Here is a 19,415-nt window from a genome sequence, read left to right as displayed (position 1 = left end):
TAGAGAGTCAGACTTTGAGGGCTAGTGGGATTTGACTGCAGGACTTCGGCAGGACTGGGGGAAACAGAGACTCCACTCTTGGAGGGCACACACAAAGCAGTGTGCGCATCGGGACCCAGGGGAAGGAGCAGTGACCCCATAGGAGACTGAACCAGACCTACCTGCTAGTGTTGGAGGGTCTCCTGTGGAGGGAAGGGGGTGGCTGTGGCTCACCATGGGGACAAGGACACTGGAAGCAGAAGTTCTGGGAAGTACTCCTTGGCGTGAGCCCTCCCAGAGTCCACCGTTAGCCCCACCAACGAGCAGATAGGCTCCAGTGCTGGGTTGCCTGAGGCCAAACAACAACAGGGAGGGAACCCAGCACCACCCAGACAAGCAGACAAGCGGATTAAAGTTTTACTGAGCTCTGCCCACCAGAGTAACACCCAGCTCTACCCACCACCAGTCCCTCCCATCAGGAAGCTTGCACAAGCCTCTTAGATAGCCTTATCCACCAGAGTGCAGACAGCAGAAGCAAGAAGAACTACAATTCTGCAGCCTGTGGAAGGAAAACCACATTCACAGAAAGACAGACAAAATGAAAAGGCAGAGGACTTTGTGCCAGATGAAGGAACAAGATAAAACCCCATAAAAACAACTAAATGAAGTGGAGATAGGCAACCTTCCAGAAAAAGAAATCAGAATAATGATAGTGAAGATGATCCAGGACCTCAGAAAAAGAATGGAGGCAAAGATCAAGAAGATGCAAGAAATGTTTAACAAAGACCTAGAAGGATTAAAGAACAAACACCTAGAAGAATTAAAGAACAAACAAAGAGATGAACAATACAATAACTGAATGAAAAATACACTAGAAGGAATCAATAGCAGAATAACTGAGGCAGAAGAACGGATAAGTGACCTGGAAGACAGAATGGTGGAATGCACTGCTGCAGAATAGAATAAAGAAAAAAGAATGAAAAGAAATGAAGACAGCCTAAGAGACTTCTGGGACAATATTAAATGCAACCACATTCACATTATAGAGGTCTCAGAAGGAAAAGAGAGAGAGAAAGGACCCGAGAAAATATTTAAAGAGATTATAGTCGAAAACTTCCCTAACATGGGAAAGGAAATAGCCACCCAAGTCCAGGAAGCACAGAGAGTCCCAGGCAGGATAAACCCAAGGAGAAACATGCCGAGACACATAGTAATCAAATTGGCAAAACTTAAAGACAAAGAAAAATTATTGAAAGCAACAAGGGAAAAATGACAAATAACATACAAGGGAACTTCTATAAGGTTAACAGCTGATTTCTCAGCAGAAACTCTACAGGCCACAAGGGAGTGGCATGATATATCTAAAGTGATGAAAGTGAAGAACCTACAGCCAAGATTACTCTACCCAGCAAGGATCTCATTCATTTTGATGGAGAAATCAAAAGCTTTACAGACAAGCAAAAGCTAAGAGAATTCAGCACCACCAAACCAGCTCTACAACAAATGCTAAAGGAACTTCTCTAAGTGGGAAACACAAGAGAAGAAAAGGACCTACAAAACCAAACCCCAAACAATTACGAAAATGGTAACAGGAACATACATATCGATAATTACCTTAAACATGAATGGATTAAATGCTCCAACCAAAAGACACAGGCTTGCTGAATGGATACAAAAATAAGACCCATATATATGCTGTCTATAAGAGACCCACTTCAGACCTAGGAACACATACAGACTGAAAGTGAGGGGATGGAAAAAGATATTCCATGCAAATGGAAATCAAAAGAAAGCTGGAATAGCAATACTCATATAAGATAAAATAGACTTTAAAATAAAGAATGTTACAAGAGACAAGGAAGGACACTACATAATGATCAAGGGATCAATCCAAGAAGAAGATATAACAATTATAAATATATATGCACCCAACATAGGAGCACCTCAATACATAAGGCAACTGCTAACAGCTATAAAAGAGGAAATCAACAGTAACACAATAATAGTGGGGGACTTTAACACGTCACTTACACCAATGGACAGATCATCCAAAATGAAAATAAATAAGGAAACACAAGCTTTAAATGACATAACTGACCAGATAGATTTATTGATATTTATAGGACATTCCATCCAAAAACAGCAGATTACACTTTCTTCTCAAGTGCGCATGGAATATTCTCCAGAATAGATCACATCTTGGGTCACAAATCAAGCCTTGGTAAATTTAAGAAAATTGAAATCATAACAAGCATATTTTCCCACCACAACGCTATGAGATTAGAAATCAATTATGGAAAAAAACATAAAAAACACAAACACATGGAGGCTAAACAATATGTTACTAAATAACCAACAGATCACTGAAGAAATCAAAGAGGAAATCAAAAAATACCTAGAGACAAATTACAATGAAAACACGACAATCCAAGACCTATGGGATGCAGCAAAAGCAGTTCTAAGATGGAATTTTATAGCAATACAAGCCTACCTCAAGAAACAAGAAAAATCTCAAGTAAACAATCTAACCTTACACCTAAAGGAACTAGAGAAAGAAGAACAAACAAAACCCAACGTTAGTAGAAGGAAAGAAATCATAAAGATCAAAGCAGAAATAAATGAAATAGAAACAAAGAAAACAATAGCAAAGATCAATAAAACTAAAAGCTGGTTCTTTGAGAAGATAAACAAAATTGATAAACCTTTGCCAGACTCATCAAGAAAAGGAGGGAGAGGACTTAAATCAATTAAAAAAAAGGAGAAGAAAAGAAAAAGGAGAAGTTACAATGGACACCGCAGAAATACAAAGCATCCTAAGAGACTACTACGGGTAACTCTATGCCAATAAAATGGACAACCTGGAAGAAATGGACAAATTCTTAGAAAGGTATAACCTTCCAAGACTGAACCAGGAAGAAATAGAAAACGTGAACAGACCAATCACAAGTAATGGAATTGAAACTATGATTAAAAATCTTCCAACAAAGTCGAGGACCAGATGGCTTCACAGGTGAATTCTATCAAACATTTAGAGAAGAGCTAACACCCATCCTTCTCAAACTCTTCCAAAAATTTGCAGAGGAAGGAACACTCCCAAACTCATTCTATGAGGCCACCATCACCCTGATACCAAAACCAGACAAAGATACTACAAAAAAAGAAAATTACAGACCAATATCACTGATGAATATAGGTGCAAAAATCCTCAACAAAATACTAGCAAACAGAATCCAACAACACATTAAAAGGATCATACACCATGATAAAGTGGTATTTATCCCAGGGATGCAAGGATTCTTCAATATACGCAAATCAATCAATGTGATACACCATATTAACAAACTGAAGAATAAAAACCATTTGATCATCTCAATAGATGCAGAAAAAGCTTTCGACAAAATTCAACACGCATTTATGATAAACACTCTCCAGAAAGTGGGCATAGAGGGAACCTACCTCAACATAATAAAGGCCATATACAACAAACCCACAGCAAACATCATTCTCAATGGTGAAAAACTGAAGGCATTTCCTCTAAGATCAGGAAAAAGACAAGGATGTCCACTCTCACCACTATTATTCAACACAGTTTTGGAAGTCGTAGCCACGGCAATCAGAGGAGAAAAAGAAATAAAAGGAATACAAATTGGAAAATAAGTAAAACTGTCACTGTTTGCAGATGACATGATACTATACATAGAGAATCCTAAAGATGCCACCAGAAAACTACTAGAGCTAATCAATGAATCTGGTAAAGTTGCACGATACAAAATTAATGCACAGAAATCTCTTGCATTCCTATACACTAGCAACAAAAGATCAGAAAGAGAAATTAAGGAAACAATCCCATTCACCACTGCAACAAAAAGAATAAAATACCTAGGAATAAATCTACCTAAGGAGGTAAAAGACCTGTACTCAGGAAACTATAAGACACTGATGAAAGAAATCAAAGGTGAAACAAACAGTTGGAGAAATATACCATGTTCTTGGATTGGAAGAATCAATATTGTGAAAATGACTATACTACCCAAAGCAATCTACAGATTCAATGCAATCCCTATCAAATTACCAGTGGCATTTTTTACAGAACTAGACCAAAAACTTGCACAATTTGTATGGAGACACAGAAGACCCCGAATAGCCAAAGCAGTCTTGAGGGAAAAAACGCAGCTGGAGGAATCAGACTCCCTGACTTCAGACTATACTACAAAGCTACAGTAATCAAGACAACATGGTACTGGCACAAAAACAGAAATATAGATCAATGAAACAGGATAGAAAGCCCAGAGATAAACCCACGCACCTAAGGTCAACTAGTCTATGACAAAGGAGGCAAGGATATACAATGGAGAAAAGACAGTCCCTTCAATAAGTGGTGCTGGGAAAACTGGACAGCTACATGTAAAAGAATGAAATTAGAACACTCTCCAACACTATACACAAAAATAAACTCAAAATGGATTAGAGACCTAAATGTAAGACAGGACACTACAAAACTCTTAGAGGAAAACATAGGAAGAACACTCTTTGACATGACTCACAGCAAAATCTTTTTTGATCCACCCCCTAGAGTAATGGAAATAAAAACAAAAATAAACAAACATGACTGAATGAAACTTAAAAGCTTTTGCACAGCGAAGGAAACTACAAACAAGACAAAAAGACAACCCTCAGAATGGGAGAAAATATTTGCAAGTGAATCAACAGACAAAGGATTAATCTCCAAAATATATAAACAGCTCATGCAGCTCAATATTAAAAAAACAAACAACCCAATCCAAAAATGGGCAGAAGACCTAAATAGACATTTCTCCAAAGAAGACATACAGATGGCCAAGAAGCACATGAAAAGCTGCTCAACATCACTAATTATTAGAGAAATGCAAATCAAAACTACAATGAGGTATCACCTCACACCAGTTAGAATGGGCATCATCAGAAAATCTACAAACAACAAATGCTGGAGAGGGTGTGGAGAAAAGGGAACCCTCTTGCACTGTTGGTGGGAATGTAAATTGATACAGCCACTATGGAGAACAGTATGGAGGTTCCTTAAAAAACTAAAAATAGCATTATCATATGACCCAGCAATCCCACTACTGGGCATATACCCAGAGAAAACCATAATTGAAAAAGACACATGCACCCCAATGTTCATTGCAGCACTATTTACAATAGCCAGGTCATGGAAGCAACCTAAATGCCCATCAACAGACGAATGGATAAAGAAGATGTGGCACATATATACAATGGAATATTACTCAGCCATAAAAGGGAAAGAAATTGGGTCATTTGTAGAGACGTGGATGGATCTAGAGACTGTCATACATAGTGAAGTAAGTCAGAAAGAGAAAAACAAATATTGTATATTAACACATATATGTGGAACCTAGAAAAATGGTACAGATGAACCAGTTTGCAGGGCAGAAATAGAGACACAGATGTAGAGAACAAACGTATGGACACCAAGGGGGGAAAGTGGCAGGGTGGGGGTGGTGGTGTGATGAACTGGGAGATTAGGATTGACATATATACACTAATATGTATAAAATAGATAACTAATAAGAACCGGCTGTATAAAAAAGTAAATAAAACAAAATTCAAAAATTCAAAAAACAAATTTGATTGAATGTATACATTCATTAATTAATAATTCCACTTTTGGGCTTGGTCTGTTGGGAAATTTCTCCCAACTGCAAAACCCCATACAAGTGCATAATCAAAATGCCAGACTAATTTTTATTATTGTTGTATGTCTTCTGGTTGACTTGATTATAATTATGATAAATCATTAGCATATGAATATGAATTAGATGTGAATCCCAGAAAGAATAATATAACCACAGGAAGTGAAATGTGTCCGACATTTAGCCTGCTTCAGACGACTTTCCTGTATCAGTTTTCTTGAAGCAGAAATCAAAACCTTTCATAAAGGATGTGGGGACCCGTAAGGTGGCATGGCCCTCTGGACGTGACCTGGTCTGGACTAAACAAGCCAACTCACAGAAGGAGTAAGAGAAAAGTCACTAGAATGGACCCAGGGCCATCTTTGGTAGGTGAATTAAGAGTGGTCTATTCCTTCCTCTGTGGGCATCCTTGAACGGACCACCAAATTTCTTCCATCCATCACAGGAAGTTACCTTGAGGACATTGCTCAACACACAAGGTCTTAGGTTGATATCTACGCTTTGGGATTGCTCCCCTGATGTGTTTGGAATGACTCAAACTGTTTAGGTCTGAATACATGGAGAATTGAAGATAACTACTTTGGGTGATACATATTTTCCTCACCCACATATTTTCATGCAGAGGGACCTCCATCCAAATCAGGTCCCTAGGTATCCCCCAGCCCTTCGCTTACTGCTACTCCGGGTAGGGGACTGACACAGCCAGTTGATGACTTTGGCCTTGCTCAGCCAGTCCTGTCCTGCTTCTCCATTGGGATCTGCTCCTTGCAGGGTGCTAGTGCTCTGGTGTCTGTTGTCAGCCACATGCCTAGGCTAGGGCTAGGCAGATGGGGGCCAGCAGTCATCCAGGGCTGCCTCTGTCTGGGTGGGTTCATTTGTCTCTTTCTGGGGCTCAGCAAAAGGAGGCCCATGGTGACTGCACCCCTAAGCCACATCTTTCAACTTGGCCTTCATCACCAACGAAGCTGATATTTTGATCTCTCATTTACCTAATTCTTGTGTCTGTCTCTCAACTGGACTTGGCCAAGATACAAGAAAATCCCAGCAAAAACTTTCATGTAAAACCATCAGGTTCACCTTTTTCAGTAAAATCTGCAAAATGCAGTATCTCAAGTAGGAACATCATATACGCATTTGTTGGGCAGGGCATCGTTCAGTACCAACACTGACTCTCAGCTACAGACAGAAGATGCATGTGCATTTTTTAATCCTGAGTCTTAGTAATGAGGCTTAATCCAGAAAGGAGTTGTTTCCTGGTCACTTCGACCCTGCTGTACCTTACCGGGATTATCGCCCAACTGCTTACTCATGTGAAATTAAACAAAACCAATTGGGTCTCACTGTGTGTTAATTTCGTACAGAGTACCTGTCAGCGTAGAAGGCGGGGTTGATTTTTCTCATTATTTACAAGAATTTGATTTATCCGGGCTTGCTTTAAATAACGACAAAGGCCAATACACACTACTCTATATAAAATAAACAACAAGGATTTACCGTATAGCATAGGAACTATATTCAATATCTTGTAATAATCTATAATGAAAAAGAATCTGGAAAAGAAAGTTATATATATATATATACATACATATGACTGAATATATATATATGTATCTGAATCACTTTGCTGTATACCTGAAACTAACACAATATTGTAAATCAACTATACTTCAGTAAAAGAAAAAAATAATGACAAAGGCTACCATGAGCCAGATAATCTTCACTACTCCAGGATTTCAGTTTGCCAAACTTGACACTTTGAGGCTCTTCCACAACTAAATACTGCTGAAATACCAAGCTAATTAAAGAACTTTTAAAATTATTTATACTAAATTCAACCTTTCACTCTAATGATGAAATGGGCTGCATGATTAAAGTAACTCTTGTTGTCTACAGCCTGTCATTTCCTTTATGGGAAAATTTCCAAGTGGCAGCACATGCTCCTAAGAATATCCAAACAGCAAAGGCCATTTTTGAATGAGCTGATGTGAACATACCTACTGATATTAATGTGAGCTTTATCACAAACTGAACAGTCAACAGAATGAAAGTCATTTCAAGTCAACACCAGTCAGGAAACAAGAGAGAAAGGTGAGAAAGCATAGCACTATGTTAAAATGCTTTACAGGCTTAGCAATAAGAAGCATGAGATATTTCGATTAGTACATATTTCTTATATGATCCAATAGGAAAGGTGAGAGATTCTGAATTAATCACAGGTCAGTTAACTTAGAAAGGCAATTATTCTGTAGTAACAGCTTCTCCACTAGACATAGATTCAATTTAGAATCTGCATTTCTAAAACAGCATCACAGGGATTTTTTCCTCCCCGCTGCTGATAACCTACAAAACACAGAAGCTCAATGCTTGTTGACAGGGTGTAAAAGAAGGACTATCAGCTTTGCAAACAGACAGACTGGAATTTAAGCCCCATCTGCTACCCCTTATGAGGTATGGAAACAGGGCAAGTCATTTAACTTACGTGAGCTTCAATTTCCAGCAAAAAAACCTGGTTTGGGCCAGAGTGCAGTTTCGAAGTCACTGAGAAAGTATAAAGACCCTCAGCTGCTAGTGGAGTTGGGCACTGAAGGCGCTCTCCCTTCCCAGGAACTTGCTCCCTACAACTCACCCATTTGATCCAACTCTCGATCTCCTCCTCAGGCAGCCGGGACACCGTGCGGGGTAAGAAGCGCACCAACTTCTCCTTGATGATGGATGACGTCAGGGCATCCTCCGCCTCCACCAGGCTGGCGATCACATCGGCAATCTGCCCGGAGCCTTCCACCACCACACAGGGAATTTTACTTTTGATGGAGGTGCTGATGGCCTGGGAGAAGGGAGATAAGAGTTGACCAGATGATCAACAGAACCCAGCTCAGGATGGAGGTTCTTATCAAGCTGGTTAACAAATCACATCGACACATCTCTGCACTTCATCGTTTGGCTGGGCAGTGGCGGCGGGGGGGGGGGTTATTTTCAATCAGAAGCAAACCAAGTGTTTGCAACCACTTTAAGCATCAGAAATGTAAGCCAGTTGTCTTACATCCTATGTTAATACCAAATTCCATAATGAGGACACATGTGAATGGCAAGTTTTCCATCAATAAGTGCTTTAAAATATGCCTCTATACAAAATCGATCATTCCAAATACTGACATCGTAGATTTGAGCGACAGCTCTTAAGATGGTACTCAGCATTGCTGTTGATAGTTTTTCTGATGGAGGTTTACAACATTCGTACTTTTAAGGTATGAAAATACCTTCACAGCAGCAGCCATACATTTTTTGTTATGTTGACTCACATATTTCCCTCCTCAAATAATTTCCCTTGCTCCTTCCATTGAAAGAAAAGAAAAATATATTTGCTTTCTGGATAAACACACCTACCACATTTTTATTTCCTTGATAAAAATCACAGAGACCAGCAGAGGAGAACCAGGTATGAAAATTTTTCATCACTTGACAACAAAACAAAGTGATGTACACGTGGGTACAGAAGAAACTGTGAAGCCCCTTCCTTTAGCCAGGAGTGATGTCTTCCTCAGAGAAGACGTTGGCCATAAAGGGTGCGGTGCCTTCATCAAATCAGGGTGAGATCCATCTTCACCTCACTACCTGTGCTACAGGTGGGTGTCGGGGCTGTGCTGGGGCGGAAGTGGGGATGATAAGAGAGTGAGGTGAAGGATGAAGGGATGCAGTGTTCAGCAGGCAGTTTCTCCTCCCTCTCTCCTCTCTCCTGTGGGTTCTGTGGGTTGTGAATTGGCTGAACAGAACTTGTGGGAAATGCTATAAAAATGCAGTACTCTAGGCCAGGAGCAGGTTGCTGGAAACCATAATTCTAAATCTAAAATCTGAGAGATAATAAACGTAACCATCTTCAATTACTTTTTCTCCATCTCTCTTCCTCTGTAATGTGACTGCTTCTTCAAGCATTTCCATACTGACTGTTTCACACTGAAAAAAAATCTCTATTTTAATGTCTCTCTGAAAAGTCTTTAGGTGCTTAATAAATACCTGTTGATGAATGAATGCATGTTGATGAATGATGGATGAATGAATCACTGTTATAGAAAATAATAAACAAAGAGAAGCATTAGATTATGATTCCAAATAACTCTGCCAGAAATTTCATGTAACTCCAGGTGTATATGATCATGGGGTGGCCATGGTTTTCCAACATATGCGCTGGTTATGGTCACTAAGTCCTGTGAGTTCACGTCAAGCCTTCCCTTTGGCAGGTTGATGGCCAAAGAGAGCAGTAAGTGCACAGACTATTCATGTTGCTACAAACTCTCTTCCTAAATTTTCTCAGCTGAGGAAACAACTTAAGCCTGTTAGGGCAACACTGTGTGACTGGGAAAATGCTACCTACTTGCTGTAGAAAAGAAATTAGTCGTGTTAGATTAGGTGAACCCCAAAGCCCTGAAAATGCAAATTTGTTGAGTAAGCTTGTTGACTGATCTTCTAGAAAACCAAACCAAGACTCACTTTCAAAGTCTCTTTCCCACCTCCCTGGGCAAAACACACAATGGGGATCTTGCCACCGTAGTTGGAATCTGTAAAATATAAAACGTAAAACTTATTTTGGGCACATGAGAAATATTCACCTACCTCAAGGAAGTGGTGGACCCCGTGAGCCCAGGGTGTGGGGTGATGGCTGCAGATCTCACAGCCTTGACCATCTCCCAGCTGATCACAACGGGTGCATCTCTGTGCTCCAAACCAGTAGCAGCATGACACAGGTCACGTTGCAATCTGCTACTGATACTTAAAATGCCAAAGTCTATGAATGACTGACTTTTGCTAATATACATTAGGCCAGGTTCAAGTTTATCTTTAGAATAATTACACTTTCACTCATTTGCATAATCCTATGCTTTCTTGAGTGGGTGAAAAATTTGCATAACTATGTGTTCTTTCCAGTGAGAGTATTGCATATATAAATGTCTTCCTTTGTATGCGTCCCATTGAGAAAGGAAAAAGGTTGTGATTATCTCCAACAAGTCCCTGTGATGGAGTCTATCACTAGATCACGAAGTAATCTGGTTCCACAACAGGACACATCTCAGCAATAGGAAGAGAGAGAGTTACTTATCACTTGCCATAGCAAATAAAGGCTTTCACTCAACTGCTGCATTCTCCCCTTGAAACCAGTGTGTTAGGTAGTTCTAGTATATAGAAGTAGCCAATAACCAAAGAAGTAAACCATCTAACAGTTAAGCTAGTGGGTTGGTTTTTATCGCCTCTATCCTAGCTAACCACATTGCTTTGTCAGCGCAAATTTGCCATTGCGAATTTTACTTTGTTCTTAAATGTTGTCGAGCAGAATGGACAGCAGGTTCTCTATACTGGGTGGGACAGACCAGGGGAGGACGAGACAGCATTTGTCAGTGTTCCAGCACGTTGAAGGGTACATATCAGAGTTACCTAGGCAGGAGCACCTCTAGTATATTAAAGAAGAGATGTAACAGCCCTTCTTTGGCAATAGAACATCGAATTGGGTGAGTTCACCATTCTTTACTCAATAATTGGGAGCTATTGTTGGTGCTGCTGCTGCTGCTTTTGTTAGGATGTTTGTCTAAGGCCCCACCTCCTCAACACTGACCTTGAATAGTGCGCTCGGAGATGTACTTCTCCAGCTGATCCCGGAGCTTTGCCTCGACTGCGGGGTGTCCATGGCAGCCGTTGTCCACGAGCAGCAGGTGGGTGTGATTGTTGTCTAGGATGTACAGAGGGTCTCTCTTGAAGTCATCCATAATGTACTGGGCTGAAAAATATCCCTGAAAGGCACAGAGAGACTTGTCTTTGAGGTTTATTTGTTGGCCAAAACGCATGATGACATTTTCACAGGTTCATATTAAGGGTAACCCTTTGGGTTCAACTACACTGATGCTCTTCCCAGATTCCTAAGTGCAGAAGGGTCTTAGAGGTCTTATAGTACAGGCCATCATTTTAAATATGAAGAAATGAAGGCTCATAATGGTTGCATCACTTGCTATTGTCACGTAAATGACCGGTGGCATGTAAGAATCAGATTCTAATCCATTTCTTGTTCCATTGCCCTGTGCTCTTTAGTATAAATTCATTGAAACTGATAGCATTCAGGAAAGTGTGTGTGTGTGTGTGTATCCAGACACATACATTTGTATGTGTGTGTGTCTGGATAAGGTAGAGGTAGACATTGATACACACACACATATATTTGTCTGTAATCCATCATATGCCAAGACCTAAGACAGCGTCTAGGGATTAGAAAATGAATAAGATGGAGTCCTAGCCCTTGAGGAGCACATAGTTATGGGACCATGAAAAGAGGCAATTAAATAGATACTTTGTCCTTGCACTTAATACCAGCGAATAAAAAACTAAAGAACTGACTCTAACAGGTTTTGCTGGGAACAAATCTTAATGAACAAAACACATCCACTGGTAACTCCTTCCCAGGAGTTCTTTGATTATGTCATCCTTGTTTTTAATTCCTGAGGTTCCAAAGGAACCTTGTAAGGCCGACTTCCTTATGAGCTGACTCCATCCCAGAGCCTCAGCATTCAGGCCAGAGCCCTGTGCCGTGGTCTTTCTCCCCCGTGACCCCGCAGACGCCCTCATGTCCAGCCCATACCTCGACATCACAATTCCTGATGAGGGGTTCCCGGTTGGAGACCATGCCCCAAGCCGCGATGCCAATGGCCACTATGTTCTCCTCTGAATTCCTGCTGATGGTGTTATCTCTCACTACCTCTCCAATGTACTTCATCAGCCCATAATGGGTGCCTCCAGTGAGAATCCAGGCACCTGCCGACAAGAGAGAAGAACAAACGCTCAGATGGCTCTGCATAAGTTTCCCATCCTTTGCTCGACCCCTAAAGAAGCCCCACCCGTGAGTGCTAGGACGCGGCATTACTGGCCACACTTTGGACTGGGCTTGACCTCTGACTGTATAGAAAGGAAGGAGAAGAAGATCTCCAAGTTTCTAAGAGATGCTGGTTTAAAAACAATATGGATCCTGGACCGCACTCTAGACCCGCATCATCAGACTCTCTGGGAGGTGGGACCAGAGAACCTGCCTCTTTAACCAGCCTCTCGGGTAGATCTTTTAATGGGTAATGAATGCCTGGCCTGAGCCTTTGAGCAAGTTCAGCAATGTCATCATGGAAAGCGGAGCGGTCTGCTCCTGGAGCCCCCTCAGGGATCCTGGTGATCTTCCTGGCCTGACCCTGGTGCCTACGATTTAACTTCACAATTGCACAGCTTTGCACACTGGTATTTTAAGGTTTTTATTTGATGATTTTTGCAGTGTCAAAGGTGTTGCACAGTTTTGTTTTTGTTTTCAGAATTGAAGTAAATAATACCTACAAAATATTATCATCTCACATAATAATAGAATCTAAAGTTGGAAATGCCCCTAGGCTAATATGCTACCCACGCAGGAATCCAGCCTGAGGCTGGGTCACCAGCCTCCCGTGATTAGCTCTGGTAACGGAAGCCTCAGGAGTCCCGAAGCAGCCCCCTCCCCCAGCTGTTAGAAAGTCCTTTTGTTCATTTTTGTCTCCATTCTCTAATTTTGCTACAGTCTTCCTGATGAGGAACTAATTTAGTCCTCTCCCACATAAAAGTCCTTCCAATATTTTAAGGTAAATGTGATGTAGTTCTTAGAAGTTTCAGACCCAATTCCTTCAGCCAGCTCTCACTGGAGGTGAACTCCAGACCCCTTGGCAGCCAGCCTCCTTCCTGCAGACAGATTTCAGTTGTCAACATCCCCCTTTCAAATGAGGCAATGGGAGGCACAGTAGCTCTCCACAAGGAGACAAGTAACCTCCCTGCTCTGGCCCCTCACTTCATCTAAGTAGATGTCCCAACCCCGGGGACTTTTGTCTGCTTTGTTCTACTCTATTCCCAGCACCTAAAACAATTCCTGACACATAGCAGGCATTTAAGAAGCATTTGCTGAATGAATGAATTATGTATGTTCAGATCTAGTAGTAAGGAAGTTGAGTTGCTGGGTTTCATAACAAAGTAACTACCTACTGTGTGGTCCCCTCTGACTGGTCAGGAAATTAAGAATAAATGGGGGAGGGGTGCCACAGTTTCTTCTTGACATTAAGGAAAAACGTATCTAAAACAAGACATGCTTCCTTAGTTCTGTCAACTAATATTCTTAATAAAGAAGTTTTAAAATGTTAGCCTTAGATAAATTAATAAAATAAAGGTTAGGCTTTGATACATGGAATCTAATCTTGAAATTAGAGTTTTACATTCTAGTTAAACTCAGATGGAAGTAAGGCTGCAAAAACAATTTGCCTATACTCTTCAGAAATGTCCTGAAAGACTGAAAAAAGCTAAAGAGTAGTTCCAGACGAAAGAAAGGTTTTCAGTTTCCTATGATATGAAAAGCTAAATGGATCGGAATCCAGACGGAGAAAAGAAATTTTTTTTCTCTGAAGACATTGTTAGGATAATTAGCAAAACTAAACCAAGGACTGTTTGTTAGGTAACAGTGTTGGTCAAGGTTAACTTTCTCAGGTTTGATAGTTGTATCGGGTTATCTGAGAGAACACCCCTGTCCTTCAGGGACGCTCACATAGTTAGGCACTAAGGGTTATGATACCTGAAATTTACTCTCAGGTGATTTTTTAAAAATCATAATATTTGGATATTTACAGAGAGAGAGAAGATTAATATGGGAAAATGTTAACAATTGGTGAGCCTAAGTGAAGGGGGTACAGATACTCCTTGTATTATTCTTCCAACTCTCCTGTAGGTCTGCCATTTTTCATAATAAAAAGTTAAAAAGAAAAAAATAAGCTGAATACTTCAAATAACAAAGCCACTGTTATTTGTTTTGATCGCCATCAGACAGTTACCTGGTGCTTACAACCTGCCAGGCGCTAACACTATTTCCAAAACACACCAAAGAGCAAACGAATGAAACTTTCCTTTTTGATTCGCCAGAACACTCTGGGTAAAAGTTCACACGTAAAAATAACAAAATGAAAATTTTAGATTAAAAGAAACATAAAATTACCCACAAGGAAGCTCCTTGACGCTGATTTTAAAGAGCTACTGTGTCCCCACCCTCCACCTACCCCCTCACCATCGGCCAGAGCTCCCGGTCTGTCCCTTCATTGAAGGATCTTGCTTTTAATTAAGATAATGATTAATCATACAGTTCTAGAGCATCTGGAGTCTGCGCATGATTGCAAAGGAGAATCTCGTTCCGTCTCTGAAGACGCTGCGCAGCCTGGATGGACAAACCCGCGGGCGCAAGGTCCCCGCCGCCGCATGGACGGTCCTGTGGCTGCAGCCGCGTGGACGCAACGGGGACCGACGCACCTTTCGACTGCGCGATGTAGATCAGGCGGCTGAAGATCTTGCGCATGCGCGGCTTCAGGGCGAAGTTTTTGGCGCCGCCGGTCACCGAGATGACCAGGTTGGGCGTTTTCAGGTGCCAGTGCTGGGTCAGCAGCTCGTAGAGGGTCTCCGCGTCCGTGTCGCAGGACAGTCGGATATACTGTGGGGAAGAGGGGAAGCATCAGTATCGCAGGTGTTCTCCTGATGGTGGGGCTTAGCCCGGTTTACCTGCTCCTTGGGGAGGGGGAGAGGGGAGCGCGTTGCAGCCGAGGAGCGTCCCCTTGGGGAAGTGGAAGGAAGGCAGTGGAGTGGGGGCAGGTGTGGGTGCCCCTGCAGGGACCGCCCCCCCCCCCATGCCGGCTGGAGAACTTGGGACTTTATCCTAAAGGAAGTGGAGCACGTGTGAGGCGTTCTAAGCAGAGTAGAAGCCGGATGGGATTTACATGTTAGCGAGTCCTCCAGTGGTAGTGTTGACTATGGGACAAGACAGGTAGGGAGAGATGCAGGGAGGTGAGATAGTGGTGGCCCGTCCTGGGACAGAGGCCTTCGGAACAGACAGAGTGGACAGAGCCGGGTCACCTTCCAGGGCTGCAACGGCAGGGCCTGGGGAGGTGAGGAGTCAAGGCCCAGCTTCCAGCTGCCCGAGGATGGTTGTGTCACTGGCACAGAGGACACAGGAGGGTTTAAGGAGACTGTTAATAATTGCCAACTGAAAACTGGCATTGCCATCTGCCTCTACAAGGATGAAGTCAACAGCCACTGCAGTCGCTGACCTTCAGCACACCCTGAAAGGAGGTCAGGGTGGAGATCAGGAATGAGGCCCTCTGTGCTCTGGGAAAAACTGACAGAACAGGCCTTCAGATAGTTAGATATTTTTCAGGAGATTTTATGAGCCCAAATTCTTGCATCTCCTCGTATCTGGAAAAGCACTAAAACCGTTAACGGAGACATCTGCTCCTTGTGACGAGCAAGAAAGCTCTGCCAAAATGTGTGCTTGACTGCACGTCCCCCCTTCACTAAAATCATAGATAACACTGCCCCCGCCCCCTTTGGAGCAGTTCCTCAGAGCCATCTGAGACGCTGTCTCCTGGGCTATAGTCCTCATTTTGCCCCAAATAAAACTTAACTCACAACTCTCATGTTGTGCTTTTTTTTTTTTTTCATTGGACATAATCATTAAACATCTTTGTAGAATCCTGTGTAAGAGCCTGCAGTGTGACTGTGTAGAGGAAAATGTCACCTTATTCAAGGCCACATTTATTCTCAAGAATGTCACACACCAAACTAAACCGGATGATTCACAAGTGCATTTGTCAGGCCTTTTGTAGCAGTGAGGGCCAACGTGGATGTCACATGAGCCTGCCCTGTGCCTGGAGAAAGGACCCTGGGTGACAAGCCAGTCATCACCCGTGGAGTGCTGCCATGGCACATAATCTAATCACAGCTTTTGATTTTCACAAGATTTATCTTTTTCTGCAATCATTTTTGGATTGACTACCCATCTCTCCCACCTCCACGCATACTATTAGACAATTCAAGGTAACTCAAGGTAGCCCACACCATGTTCGCATATGGATTAGCTAGTTCAAGTAGGAAAGCATTGCTTACCTTCCCTTTCTTCCCCAGAGTCTCAAATTGAATATCCCCAAAAGCATCAGTGGGAAATTCCTTGGTGTGTTTCTTGTAATTCCATTTCTCATTTTGGTTGATCTGGGTGCCTTCTATGTGCTGGCTCTGCGTATAGCCACACTTGCACACATTTTCCCTGAGTGGAAGGATATTGACGGGAAGGAATAGCTTTCATTAAACCTGCTTAAATATTTCATCACGTTTCTTAGAATAGACCACACACGATTAGCTTAAATAAACACAAAAAGAGATTTCACCATCACATCTAATTTTCAGACTATTTTCATCATCTCAGTTGGTTGTTTAAAAACTATCTTGGTGGGCTTCCCTGGTGGCGCGGTGGTTGAGAATCTGCCTGCTAATGCAGGGGACACGGGTTCGAGCCCTGGTCTGCGAAAATCCCACATGCCGCGGAGCAACTGGGCCCATGAGCCACAACTATTGAGCCTGCGCGTCTGGAGCCTGTGCTCCGCAACAAGAGAGGCCACGATAGTGAGAGGCCCGCACACCGCGATGAAGAGTGGTCCCCGCTGGCCGCAACTAGAGAAAGCCCTAGCACAGAAACGAAGACCCAGCATAGCAATCAATCAATCAATCAATCAATCTTTAAAAAAAAGAAAAACAAAAAACTATCTTGGTGTTTTACCCCTGTGACATGGAATATCCAGGCAATACAATACAATTGTATCTCCGCTGAGAAAGAAGAAAGCATGAATGCAGGGAGAGGTGGGGATAAAAGACAAACAGAGAAGAGTCCTTGAGCCCCCACATGCTCCAGCCACGGTCCTAACAATTCTAGACTCCCAGCCACTTCTCTCTCTCAGGTTCTGCATGGCATTTCTATTTCCTTAGAGTAAATCTCCCCATTTAGGTTATGCTAGCTCGGGTTCCTTGCAACTGAAAGTCTTAATTACTATAGAGTATGGAAATTATCTGTATTTAAAAATATATGTCAAAACATTCAATATTTTCTAGAGCTATAAAAATTGAGCTAGAACCTGGATCCAAAGTCACTCCTCCACCAGAAATCTTGCCTCTTTCGGAACAGTTGCCTGGGGCATCACTCAGTTTGGCCAAGAAAAAAAAGTCAACCAGAATTGATTACAATTGCCTTAGCCTTTTCTCTAACTAAGCCCGGGGGCACTTCCTGAGCCAAGGCTGCTCCCAGCGATCTCAGGGTTCTCCTCACTAGGGTCCAAGTTGGCTTCCTCCCCTATCTCTTTAGCTGTTACTGTCCCACTCTCCTTTGGGGTCTGTCCACACCCACCCAAGTTCATTGCAGGATTGGGGAGGGAATTCCCTGCCCCACCTGTCTTTGCTACAACTGAAGACCGACTCTCGAGCCCTTTTCCCTTCCAAGGGTAGGGGTGTGTCTCGGGTGACCTCTGTCTCCATCTTGATGATGGGGCTGGTAGCCCTCCAAGCACCAATTTACATGAACTGGCTTACAAACGGAGAAGAGGCCGGAAGAATGCCAAGGAGGCGTCAGGAGCACAGATACATGGAGGAGGCAAAGGAGTGACAGAGAGGGGAGACGGAGAGGACGGGAGAGCGTCAGGACACTAGTTCTATTCCTCGGGACAAGTCTGAATCCTTTGGAGCTACACTGTCAATATAGTAGCCACTAGTCATGTGTGGCAATTTACTTTAAATGTAATTTAATTTAACTTAATTTGAAAATTCAATGCCGTGGTTGCACTAGCCACGTTTCAAATGCTCACTAGTCACAAGTGGCTAGTGTCTACCATATGGGACGATGCACATAAAGAATATTTCTGGGACTTCCCTGGTGGCGCAGTGGTTAAGAATCCACCTGCCAACGCAGGGGACAGGGGTTTGAGCCCTGGTCCAGGAAGATCCCACATGCCGCGGAGCAACTAAGCCCATGCACCACAATTACTGAGCCTGCACTCTAGAGCCCGCGAGCCACAACTACTGAACCCTCATGCTGCAACTACTGAAGCCCACGTGCCTAGAGTCAATGCTCCGCAACAAGAGAAGCCGCCGCAATGAGAAGCCCGCGCACCACAACAAAGAGTAGCCCCCGCTCGCCGCAACTAGAGAAAGCCCACGCGCAGCAGCGAAGATCCAACGCAGCCAAAAATAAATTAAATAAAATTTTTTAAAAGTTTTTTTGATTTAAAAAAAGAATATTTCCATCATAGTAATAATAGAAAGTTCCATTACACAGAGCCCGTTACAGCAAAAGTAATGTTCTTCCTTTTTCTACCTAGAACCCAGCCTGGCCGAGGCAGTGAGAACTGAAGAGAATAAACCCAGATCCAGGGACTTACAGCCTCAGGAGTGCCAGGAGGTGGCCCCTAAGCTGGACAGCAGTGCCTCAGAGGGTACCTGGCAAGAGGAGCCATGGTCCAGCGTCACTGCCTAGTGACCACACAAGAAACAGACATCCGAAAGGGTTTAAAGTAGAGAAACATGAGTGGTCTGGGCTTAGCACATGTGAAGCGGCTCTGGGGAGATTTGGGGCAGCCTATGTCAGCTGACGTGGCAAGTAGCTGCAAAATTACAGTATCACTATTACTAGTCATTTCCCTTGATTCACTTGTCCGATGAGTAATTCAGATTACGCAGAGCATCCCCACTGCTGATGGAGAGATGAAAATAATAAATACAAGAAGTTAAAATCTTATAGAGTCTTGACTCTGGTCTATAACCTTGGGTCCCCTCTGACATGGGCACTGGAAGACCCTGAGGTTTTCCTGTCCTCTGCTGGTGTTGTGGAGGGCAGGGACTGCTCACCACATCTCCCTT

General features: G+C 42.7%; 1 protein-coding gene across 1 annotated transcript in view; it reads right to left on the bottom strand.

The window, feature by feature from the left end:
* The window catches only part of TRPM8 (transient receptor potential cation channel subfamily M member 8), an 89,538-nt gene that overhangs the window by 56,510 nt on the left and 13,613 nt on the right, over window positions 1-19,415 (bottom strand). The window contains exons 3-8 of the mRNA XM_036858039.1: window positions 16,623-16,779; window positions 14,997-15,174; window positions 12,286-12,458; window positions 11,272-11,446; window positions 10,155-10,222; window positions 8,296-8,493 (exon numbers count right to left, since the gene is read on the bottom strand). Of these exons, the coding sequence (XP_036713934.1) occupies window positions 8,296-8,493; window positions 10,155-10,222; window positions 11,272-11,446; window positions 12,286-12,458; window positions 14,997-15,174; window positions 16,623-16,779 (949 nt within the window). The remainder of the gene's footprint in view (window positions 1-8,295; window positions 8,494-10,154; window positions 10,223-11,271; window positions 11,447-12,285; window positions 12,459-14,996; window positions 15,175-16,622; window positions 16,780-19,415) is intronic.

The sequence above is a fragment of the Balaenoptera musculus genome, chromosome 7, assembly GCF_009873245.2.
Source record: "Balaenoptera musculus isolate JJ_BM4_2016_0621 chromosome 7, mBalMus1.pri.v3, whole genome shotgun sequence".
Taxonomy (NCBI): domain Eukaryota; kingdom Metazoa; phylum Chordata; class Mammalia; order Artiodactyla; family Balaenopteridae; genus Balaenoptera; species Balaenoptera musculus.
The sequence above is the reverse complement of the archived record's forward strand: the minus strand, read 5'-3'. Positions and strand labels throughout refer to the sequence as shown.